Raw genomic sequence first — 12,164 nt, forward strand, 5'->3', positions numbered from 1 at the left:
CATGTGCAATGCAGACTGAGTGTCTCACTTGCAGAATTCTTGCACAAGCAATCATGTTTGCTGCAGCATCTGTGACAAGGCACTTCACTTTGTCCTTGTTTGCTCTCTCCTCCATAACATTATTTTTCACCATGGCCAAATTTTCAGCCGTGTGTCTATTTGGGAACTTTCCAACCTCCAACAAGACAGTGGTCAGCTTTTCATTGTCATTAATATAATGACAGGTTATGGCTAGGTATGCATCCATGTTAATTGATATCTGATTCATATCTGCTGTGAGAGACACAGCATTAACATTTTCCAACTGAGCCTTGGCCTTTCTCTTTGCTTCCTTATATTTTGAAGCCACCATTTTATTTAAAGCCTAAAGAACACAACAATAAAATAATGGTAAAATAAAGGTTATATAAAATATATAAATTATATAATTTATATAAAGTTATTTGAAAAAAATTATAAAAAAATTAATTATAATTATAGGTTATACATCAAAATTTAAATTGGCCTCTGCTGTATTCTTACTCACCTACCTGGTTGGCAGTATGGGTCCAGAGCATGGATGAACCCCCTGAAACCTTCATCCTTAACCACTGTAAATGTCTTTGATAACCATGTTGACCAATGCCTCATCAAACCTCTGCTTGTGAGAAGCTATAGGGAAAAACACTGTCTGTATATTTTAATAACATATATTCATTGAAACTATGATAATGCAGCCCAAATTATCAACAAACTTGGTAGGGAAGAAACAATCCTACTACCTTGCGTGCATTCAGGATTCTTCTCGGGCTGCGCTTTCTCATAAAAAAGATCTGAAATGTCATAGCATGGATGAAGTGTTATTTCCATACACAAGATCCTTGTCACACACCAAGCATCTCACCTTCTACATAAAGTTTTATGAAATTAAGATATTAAATATATTAATAAAATGAATTAATATGTATAATAGCATAAAATGTGGCAAAAATTGTGATATGTAAAACTATGTTTTCCCCCTTGAAAATAGCATACATATGTTGGAAGTTGTCAACTGAAAAACAGGGGAAGTCTTCTTTTTTTATTTTATTATTATTATTTTCTTATTTGTGATGCCATTGTTAAACAAGTAAATAGTGAATGTTAAGCTTTTGTGAAAGTGATCACCCCCTCACCAAACACCAACACACCAAACCAAAAGTCCAATAATCCAACAAAACAAACATCAACAAATAAAAAACTAAATTAGAGATAATTAAAATGTAACGTATTACTTATCCAACTTTCAAAGTACAGTACTCTCCTCACAAACCAACCAACCAGACTGAGACACTCATAAAGTAAGGTCTGGGTTCGAACATTCTGACACACAAAGCGAAGTGTGCACGTGATTGGGCAGAAAGTGAGGCTTCGTTCGTCAACGATCACGTGACTCTATGAAAACAATAGCACGCAACAGTGGCCGCCCACTTTTTCAGCCGTCTGGGTTCCGAAAGCATTTTTCCCATTCATTTCTTCCATAGACTTTTAATAAAATCCTTCATAAAAGAGTTATGAGCCATAAACCAAATCAACCAGCTCCGAGGTGAATCTAAACATCACCAACTTTGTTTTGAGGCAAAAAAGTACTTGAAAATCGGACATAAAGACAAAAGTATAACGCTGTGTACTTACAACCTTCCTTGAAAGTACGAACTACAATCCAATGAAGCATTGCGAATGATGTCATTAAATAAAAACGATGGAAATATATAAAACTATTGTTTTTAGTTTGTGGATTATAAGTATAGAAACAATATATTTTACGTTTATTGCAAAATATCCCGTTATGTACAAAAATATATAAGGGTGAAGGGAGACCGACTCGATTACGTCATTCACAGTGCGTCATGGGAGCGCGTGGTCGCTCCGAGTCACGTTTCGCGGGTTTCGTTGGCCGCGGTTCTCTGATTGGTGAATCTTTCTCTGCTGTACCATGGGTAATGTAGTTGTTTACAATTCCTTTATCAAAAAAATTTTTTAAACAATGAAGTTGAAATAACGCAGACGGATGGCTTCAACGGAAGCATATACCATCGATGAACAACCTCGTAGCTCAGGGTATGTCTGTCTTTAAATGTTTATAAGTTATAGTTGAAAATCAATGCGTCTATGGGATAAAGGAATGGGATTTTTACTTCCAGAACCAGACTGTTACACTCTATCCGCAATATTCCTGAGTCCCATGATGCTTTACGGGCGATGTGGGCAGAACTGCATCGTAACGCAGCATTAAAAATGACAGAAACTTAGAAACTGAAGAGTTTGTGGTACAGAGATGCACTTACTGCAGATACAGGGGAGGTCTAGACAGAAGGATGCTCATGTATTACAGGACTCAGGCGATGATACGGTCACTCTGCCGTGTTTTGAATCAAATAAAATTATTTTGTGGGAAATGACTGTGTAAGCTCAATCTATCGTTATACTTGTTAGTTTACATACATAATATTTGTATCTAAATGCTGTAACATACATTAAATGTTTTAGCATTGACCGAACAACTGATCCTGTTGATAGACTGAATTTATTGTGTAGGAAATAACGATGTATTAGCAGCCACACAATAAACTGTACCGTACAAAAATAACTACATGCAATACAAATAAACATATTTATTTGGACATACATTATAAACATTGTACACAAAAGTTCAATGTTCTCTGTAAAGCAACTATAAAACAGTATGTATTATTAAAAGCACTAGCTGTACAAATACATTTAATTGATACTGAATTAAAGTCCACACTGTTTTCCAAATCACCTTTTCTACTGAAGGGAAGACAAGCACATTCTGCAAAGACACTCAAAAGAAAGTGAATTGCAGGCAGGAAAAATGCAGGAAAGAGGAAAATCAGAATACAGTTAATTTCAAATGTGATAAAACATCTCACTACTGTACATGTCTCATCTAATAATGGTCTTCCACTGTAGAATTGATCCATTTAGCATCACAGCATGAAAACAGTTGAAAACATTGTCACTACTCACAGACAGTTCAGGAAAAACACATTTAATTTTTATACGAAGCATTCACCAAAAAAGATGCTAAATAGAAATGAACAAACTCTCAAAATTTCAAATGAACTTTCAGCACATACACACATCTGGAAGCACAATAATGCTATAGTTTATATGTAATTCATTGCACTCAGTTTCTGGACATCTATCATGGATAATATAAGTAATCCCTGCTGTTGACTTCTTGCCAGTAAAGTGAAAAGAGCACACAAACAAATTATTCCAAGCTTTTTCAAACAGATGTTTCTAAATCAATCCTTCTGTAGGCAGCCGATGGAAGAAGCAGCATCTGGGACAGGAGTGCTGTGCTTTGCGAGTGGTTGCTGATCATGACATTGCTGTTTTCGACAAAACTTTAGGTTCGCTTGATTATTAAGACAACCATTAACTGCACACATAGTCCGGGAAATTTTACAACATTTAAAAAGCAAGAATCTAACCGCATGACACGCAAGCAAGCAGTGACCGGCTACACACAAAATGCCAACCAATCGCACTTCCGCTAGCAAACCGGAAATTCTGCCCACCTTGCGAAATTCAGTGGACTCGCTGAAAATATTGTGGATACACTCCCCAATACGGGGCTTCACTGGACATTGCACTGCGTGCTCAATATGTGCTTTGAAGCTTCAGTGTCATACATAACATCACTAGTATATGGTCTCAGTGTGACTATTCAAATGCATTTGCAAATGCGAACATGAATATACACAAATATGGAGAGTGTACACACAATCATAAACAGTGTAAGCATACCCAGAGTTTTTTTTGTTTTTGTTTGTTTGTTGTTTTAGGTGTGCTGTAGCCAGTGCTCATGGGATAACATAAGCTCTGTAGCTCCTCTTCGCTATTATTTATTTTGTTACATGCTTAAGTCACTTAATTTAGTATAAAGTAGTCTCGGGTAATCAATGCTGTATCAGAGGAGAGAATTATTTAAAGGAAACTTTTGGTTATATTGTCATTGTTTTCAATCACATACAATTATATAAAGCCCAAACTGCTGAACTCAGAAACTATAAAATCTCAGAAAGGACTGACCAGGGGGCCACAAACATTCAAATGTTTTTGGGAGTTTTTTTTAATGCAATAGCACAAGCGAGTAGCTGAAAATAAAATGCCATGTATGGGCCTACTTCCAAACTGCAAAGGAATGGCTGATTTCTTTGCTTCACAGCGCAAAGCAACAATGAGAGGAAATGTTAGTACAGGGCCTGTCCCACCCCTCCCAGTCAGAACAACGGCTCTGTCCTGAAAACCTGTGCTATGCTATCTACTGTTCTTAATCACTAACCTCCAGATACCCTTTATAAACTCTCTGAAGGGAAAGGGGTCTAGTTTGGGACAAACCCCTGCTTTCTCTTCAGGAACTTATCAGGACATTGTTTGTGCTGGATTGCTCTCTGTGCAAAACCGGCCTGGCCAGGATAAGCCAGGATAGAGCTGGCACTCAACATGGAAAATCTAAAGTGTTGTGTTGACCTACGACTAGAGCAGAGTAGAAAGTGGATATTATGTAAAAGCTCAGAAATCCTGGAAATTGTGTTATGAAATCTTTCATGAATTTCACTGAGAAATGTGAGGATTTTATTCATTTGGTCTTGGTTTTATCCTGTGCTGGAATCATTAAAGCATTCTGTGTGCTTTTTATGTGATGTTGTCAGCATAAGAATATGCCTGACATGTCTGTTGGTATACACTGGTTATATGTGGTAAAATAGATTGTAAATCCTATCCATATTCTTATATTTAATATTTAAGACTGCAATATTAGGGCTTATATTATTTTATACAATTTTATAAAATCACCACTATGCAATACAGAGGGAAAAGGAAGAACTATAAAAACGTAATTCATCCCCAAAAAATGAAAATCCTGTTATCATTTACTCACTTTCATGTTGTTCCAAACGACTTTGTCTTCTGTGGAACACAAAAGGAAATGTTAGGCAGTAGGCAGAATGATAGGAACTGAAAGCCTCAGTCACCATTCACTTTCATTGGGCCTTATTTTCTGTACAATGAAAGTGAATGGTCATTGAAGCTGTAATTCTGTCTAACAAATCCTTGTGTGTTCCAGGGAAGAAAGAAAGTCATACTCATGGGTTCGAGTAAATAGTAACATAATTTTAGTTTTGTGGCAAGCACTTGTCAACAATTTATGCACTGTTCTGGCTTGTATTTTGTTTGTTTTTTTGTTTTTGTTTTTTTGTTTTTGTTTTTTTTTTCTCACACAAATCTTAGATTGTTGCTTTTAAACAAATAAACTCAGTGTTACTCATGTTCAAAACAAGCAATTGATCAGTAAATGTTTTCATGTATGTTGTAAAAACTGACAGAATGTACCAGAAGCAAGACTCTCTTGTTCTCTATTAGTGGCATGAGTCAGGTAGATGTAGGACTTGTGTTTCTCTTTTAGAATGGCACTGGTGTCGATAGTGATGACCTGGTTCAGAGTAACCACTTCATACGTGATGAAAACACAGCCTCTGTGAAACCAAACTTGATATCAGAATGTATGTTGGGGTTTCAGGGAAGGTGAATAAACCTGGCTGAACTAAAATAGTTTTCACAACTTAGAAGATCCACTTAAAGGGATAGTTCAACCAAAAATGAAAATTTTCTCATCATTTACTCACCCTACAAGATGTGTATGACATTCTTCTGCTGAACACAAACTATGATTTTTTAGAAGAATATTTCAGCTCTGTAGGTCCTTTCAATACAAGTGAATGGTTCCAAAACTTTGAAGGTCCAAAAAGGACATAAAGGCAGCATAAAAGTAATCCATATGACTCCAGTGTTTAAATCCATGTCTTCAGAAGTGATATGATAGGTGTGGATGAGAAACAGATCAATATTTAAGTAATTCTTTTACTATAAATCTCCACCTTTGACCAGCCCCAACCAGTAGGTCTGAATATGAAATTGAAATGGGTAGATTTACGGTAAAATGGACTTAAATATTGATCTGTTTCTCACCCACACCTATCATATCATTTCAGAAGACATGAATTTAACCACTGGAGTCTTATGGATTACTTTTATGCTGCCTTTATGTCTTTTTTGGACCTTCAATGTTCTGGTCACCTTTCACTTGTATTGTTTGGAGTGGTTCTCAATCCGGTCCTGTAGGCCCCCCAACACTGCACATTTTGTATGTTGCCCTTTTTTGATACACCCAATTTAAGTCTTGGAGTCTCCACTAACGATCTGATGAGTTGAATCAGGTGTGTTTGATTAAGGAGACTTCCAAAATGTGTAGTGTTGGGGGGCCTCCAGGACCAGATTGAGAAACACCAAGGTCAGATATGAAATATTCTTCTAAATATCTTAATTTGTATTCTGCAGAAGAAAGAAAGTCATACACATCTGGGACGGCATGAGGGTGAGTAAATCATGAGAGAATTTTAATTTTTGGGTTAACTTTCCCTTTAAGTGTCTCACTTCACCAGTCGTCCCACTTTATTCACCCTATATGAAAGATATGCCTTCTATAATTGTCATATAAATTGCAGAGTATAAAATGAAGTGTATCGCTGTCATCTAAACTGCAGACTGGCATAATGCCATCTGTGGTGACACAGAGTGGAACAGCCTCCATTGCTCATGCCAAGTGTCTGGAAGAGAAAGAGGGAAAAGTCAAATAAGATGAATATTGGCCAGGGGGAGCAAGTGATTTCACACACACCTTGACTCTCCCCTTCTCTGTACCCTCCTCCCTTTCCCCTCCATCCCACAGGAACCCTGCTCTGTGCAGATAAGGACAGCCTGCTGCTAATTTTACGCAGGAATGGCAGGAAATATGAAGTGAAGACTTTGCTTTTCCACAAACAACAGAGTAGCAATCCCGGCCTTGGAGAGGATCCTCTGTGCCACAGATCAGAGCAGTCTGGGACAAAATAGAGAAACAGACAGACAGACACATAGAGTGAGAAAGGAGGGTCCCTTTAGCTGAGAAGTTGCATTGGCACAGATCTAGGCACAGAGAAAAGGAAAAATTAAAAGGAAGAGTGAGTGGACGAAAAAGTTGGAGGGGAGAGAGAGACTGTGTCCTCTGTTCTCCCCTGTATCTCTGGAGGGAGCTATGGCAGATAACAGCACTCATCCTATTGTGGAGATACTGGAGTCCTTTGGATTGAGTAAGATATTTTACCATTTTTATACTCCTTTATAAAGCATTCTCTCTCACACACACATACACATACAGACAAGTTTACTTACAATGTTATGTTGTCCACTCTGAAATTCTGTGGAAAGCTCAAGAGAAAAGAAAAAATGCTATGTTGAGAATTTTTAAAAGAACTCATTTCTCAACAGAAATGCAGTCAGCAGCAACAAAAGATATTGGCAAGAGTTGCCTGTAAAAAAACAACACAACCAGTGTGAGCTTTCCAAATGTAATTTCCAGATGATCCTTCACTCTGGACTGTGATTCCATTCACCCAGGGAGAAAACTGCATATAAATATTCACATTAGATTACTTACAAGTCTGTATGGAGTTTTAGTTGTCATATTCCTATTATAATATGTTGAATAGTTATGTCTTGTAGTTAAAAGTACAAAGAATTACTCAAAGATACTGAAAGAGCATACTTCTGCACAGATCTCTAAATAATATTAAAATAACTATTATCATTATTAAAGTTAGTATCATTATTAAAATTATTATTTATTTTATTTTTTAAATATTCCTTTTATTTTTTATTTCTATTATTATTAGTAGTAGTAGTAGTAGTAATAATAATTATAATTACAATTATTGTTTTTAATATTTTTTTACAATTACAACAGTTTTTACATATTATTTACATTTTTTTATATTGTTATTTACAACCTCAGTCACCATTCACTTGTATTTTATGGGAAAGAGCAGTGTCAACATTTTTCAAGATTTTTCCTCATGTGAGAGTGAGTAAATGATGTGAAAATTTTCATTTTTGTGAGAACTATCCCTTTAAGAATTGAAATTTCAAGAGAAATTTTATTGGGGTACTGAATCACTGAGACTTTGAAGGACCTTTAATGAGCTACACCATATCAAAAGCCTGTGTGCAAATATGACTGGTATTTCTCCAGACAATGGAATCCCATGAAAGGAAGCTTCCTAAAATTTGAACTATTTAATTCAATTAAGGATAAGAAAACACTGGGTGTGCCTTCTATTGTGGAATTTGACCCTGCCCGCTGTATGTAATTTCGAAGCTCTGGACAGGCGTTCCTAACTGACCTTCAACCATTTCCTACAGTTTCTCCTTAATGATCCTAAAGCACTAAGCATTCATGTCATGTCAATAACTTGCAGTAAACAAGTCATTTAACTATATGAAATGAATAAGAAAAGTTTTGGTCAGGAATGACTGGCAACCAGACATTCGATCAGATTTCCATTAAAGACAAGATGTATGCATACTGTATGTATAGGGTTTATGCATTTGTGAATATGTTTACTGAATTACAGAGTGCTGATTGTGTAAAAACTGTCAAAAAAACAGTGACCATGTTTCAGGCATAAATATTTAACATAAATATTTTAATAAAGTATTATTTAATGTGATGGATCATGCAGGGATGTCTTGGAAGGTCTAATTAGTGTTTTTCACTGGTTAAACATAATATATCATAATATCTGGTTAAACATAATATATATTTTCACTGTTAACTGTAAAATAAATCATACTTTTAACTTATAGTAAAATTACATTTTCTTGTTTAATAAAATATAATTATTCGCTGTACCTGGTAAGGTTAACCAATTAACAGTTTATTACTATAGCATTTTTACAGTACTTTTCTGTTTAAACTACTGACATTTTTCCATCTCCTCTTCTTCCTGTAGGGGATGTGATCCTAGCCTTCTGTTTTTCTATGGTTGTTGGTCTGCTGTTGGGTGCTCTGGTCTATGTGACCTTGACCTGGATGTCCCATCGTCGTGCTTCAGCCACTATCACCCGGCTGCCTGTCCACCAGTCCCGTTCCTCCACCCGCTCATCCTCACCACGCTCTCGGCATGGCTTCAGTCGACATAGTAGTGGCAATGACCGCCGCAGCAACAACAGTCTGGCTAGCGCTGCCTTCTCCTTCCATCGGCAAACCTCTTCCTCACCAACAGACTATGGTGACTCAATGGGCCGCAAATCTAGCTTCCGGGCCTCTACCTTTCATCCTCTTCTCCAGTGTAGCCAGATTGCTCGAGAGGCAGAGGAGGGTGCCCAGGGCAGCCTGCCACGAACCCCCACTCTCACTACAAGCCCTGGGGCAGCTGGTTCCAACAGCACCGTCAGTTCCATGGTTACTCCACCCAGGGTCAGAACCAGACCGGATTCATTCTGGGGCAACAGCAATCTAAGGGGCTTCCATGCTGGCCAGACCCCACCACCTGCCTATGAGAGCATCATCCGAGCCTATAAGGAGACAACCACATGAACACTAAAGCATTGGGAACAATGAAATATACACATAGACTTGGACTAGAAAATTGGACAGCTAAAATGTTCTCAGTTGAGATATGGATGTCTTAAACTTTAATCAGACATGGCCAGTTCTCCAAAGCTTTTATCTTATATTTGTTCTGTGTGTGTGTGTACATGTTTATACTACATTATGGGGACCAAATGTCCATAAAACCTGAGATGGCTTATTAAACATCCTAAACAATGTTTTTTTGAAAATGTAAAAATGCAACAAAAAAACAAAACAAAAAAAAAAAGGGTTCTGTGAGGGTTAGGTTTAGGGGAAGGGTTAGGGGATACAAACTGTCGTTCGATCTCCATAAAATGCATGGAAGTCTATGGAGCGTCCCCACATTGATATAAAAACAAGTGTGTGTGTGTGTGTGCGCGCACACGTGTGCATATTTCTGTTTGTGCATAAGTGTGCAAGCGTGAATGAGAGAAAGAGAAGAGCAAAAGAGAGGGAGAAAGAAAGCCAGAGATTTTGAGGGTTGGGTGATGAAGTAAATGTTAGCACAAACATTGAGACCATTATATGGTTGTTAGAGCACAAAATGTCTGTTCATACAAATTCCTAAATGTACAGTTATTGCAAACACTAATTTAAAACAATTGTGCACCAGACTCAGATTCTGTATTTATTGGTTTGTGTTTATGGAACTCTAGTCTTTTGGAATCATTGTTGCATTTCTCAGCGCAATTATACTCATAGGAATAAACTGGCACAAAGCATTTTGCAATTGCTTTTTTTAAACATCCTCTTTTATGAACTGCTGATCTTGTGGTATGCCTTCATCTTCATAGAAAATCAGCATTATACACACCATTAATTTGCCATTTTAGAGATTTAAATGTGCCCATGTTTCATCCAGGACAACTGTTACTGAGGAATGAACAAACCAAGGACAAAAGCATGATGTTTCTTAGGTGTTTTAAAGAGGTTTAATAGCACATATATCCTGGAAGTGAATCCATCACACCCCTTTATAAGAGGAAGGAATTCTCTCACCTTGTTAAAATGTAAGAAATCAACACTTAGACATTGCTGTGCCAGCTGCAAAAGACAGACATACAGCCACCAGATGGATGGATAGACATATAGGTGTGTGGATGGGACAGAAAGACAGATGACAGCAGACAGATAGATCAACGTTCTGACAGAGCCACAGAGTCGGAAATAGGGTTGCCACTTTTGAAGTTTTAAAATAAGGGACACTTAAATGGGTGGGTGGAATCACGGCCCCTAACCACATCCTCCACAGTTTTAGCAATAAATGCGTTGATTTAATATGCATTATTAATAAATATTGTATATCCTTTCTTATGCTAAAATGAGAACTTTCCTGATTCATGACTTATAAAAAACCCCCACATCATTTATATGTTAAAAATATATTTATTTTACAGTGCGTCTGGAAATTATTCACAGCGCTTCACTTTTTCCACATTTTGTTATGTTACAGCCTTATTCCAAAATGGAATAAATTCATTATTTTCCTCAATTCTACAAACAATACCCCATAATGACAACATGAAAGAAGTTTGTTTGAAATCTTTGCAAATTTATTAAAAATAAAAAAACAAAGGGAAAAAAAATCACATGTACATAAGTATTCACAGCCTTTGATCAATACTTTGTTGAAGCACCTTTGGCACTAATTACAGCCTCAAGTCTTTTTGAGTATGATGCTACAAGCTTGGCACACCTATTTTTGGGCAGTTTCTCCCATTCTTCTTTGCAGGACCTCTCAAGCTCCATCAGGTTGGATGGGGAGCGTCGGTGCACAGCCATTTTCAGATCTCTCCAGAGATGTTCAATCGGGTTCAAGTCTGGGCTCTGGCTGGGCCACTCAAGGACATTCACAGAGTTGTCCCGTAGCCACTCCTTTGTTATCTTGGCTGTGTGCTTAGGGTCGTTATCCTGTTGGAAGATGAAACTTCACCCCAGTCTGAGGTCCAGAGCGCTCTGGAGCAGGTTTTCATCAAGGATGTCTCTGTACATTGCTGCATTCATCTTTCCCTCGATCCTGACTAGTCTCCCAGTTCCTGCCGCTGAAAAACATCCCCACAGCATGATGCTGCCACCACCATGCTTCACTGTAGGGATGGTATTGGCCAGGTGATGAGCGGTGCCTGGTTTCCTCCAGACATGATGCTTGCCATTCAGGCCAAAGAGTTCAATCTTTGTTTCTCATGGTATGAGAGTCCTTCAGGTGCCTTTTGGCAAACTCCAGGCAGGCTGTCGTGTGCCTTTTACTGAGGAGTGGATTCCGTCTGTGATTTTTTTTGTTTTTTATTTTAAATAAATTTGCAAAGATTTCAAACAAACTTCTTTCACGTTGACATTATGGGGTATTGTTTGTAGAATTTTGAGGAAAATAATGAATTTAATTTATTTTGGAATAAGGCTGTAACGTAACAATATGTGGAAAAGGGGGCCTGGGTAGCTCAGTGGTAAAATACGCTGGCTACCACCCCTGGAGTTTGCTAGTTCAAATCCCAGGGCATGCTGAGTGATTCCAGCCAGGTCTCCTAAGCAACCAAATTGGCCTGGTTGCTAGAGAGGGTAGAGTCACATGGGGTAACCTCCTCGTGGTCACTATAATGTGGTTTGTTCTCGGTGGGGCGCGTGGTGAATTGAGCTGCGGATGCCGCGGTGGATGGCGTGAAGC

The 12,164-nt window shown here is 37.8% G+C and overlaps 1 protein-coding gene across 1 annotated transcript; it reads left to right on the forward strand.

The window, feature by feature from the left end:
* The first annotated feature begins 6,829 nt into the window (after positions 1-6,829).
* Positions 6,830-10,224, forward strand: myct1a (myc target 1a). The gene is made up of 2 exons (XM_051655317.1): positions 6,830-7,181; positions 8,880-10,224. Exons 1-2 carry the CDS (start codon positions 7,127-7,129, stop codon positions 9,464-9,466), a joined length of 642 nt encoding a protein of 213 aa, XP_051511277.1. The 5' UTR covers positions 6,830-7,126; the 3' UTR covers positions 9,467-10,224.
* Positions 10,225-12,164: the final 1,940 nt, after the last annotated feature.

Source organism: Myxocyprinus asiaticus, chromosome 25 (assembly GCF_019703515.2).
Source record: "Myxocyprinus asiaticus isolate MX2 ecotype Aquarium Trade chromosome 25, UBuf_Myxa_2, whole genome shotgun sequence".
Classification (NCBI taxonomy): Eukaryota; Metazoa; Chordata; class Actinopteri; order Cypriniformes; family Catostomidae; genus Myxocyprinus; species Myxocyprinus asiaticus.

Bases quoted from the DNA above. Each gene is read 5' to 3' on its own strand.
- myct1a (XM_051655317.1), top strand. From the start codon at position 7,127: ATGGCAGATAACAGCACTCATCCTATTGTGGAGATACTGGAGTCCTTT. The intron at 7,182-8,879 runs GTAAGATATTTT...TTCTTCCTGTAG, and splicing joins ACTGGAGTCCTTTGGATTGA to GGGATGTGATCCTAGCCTTC.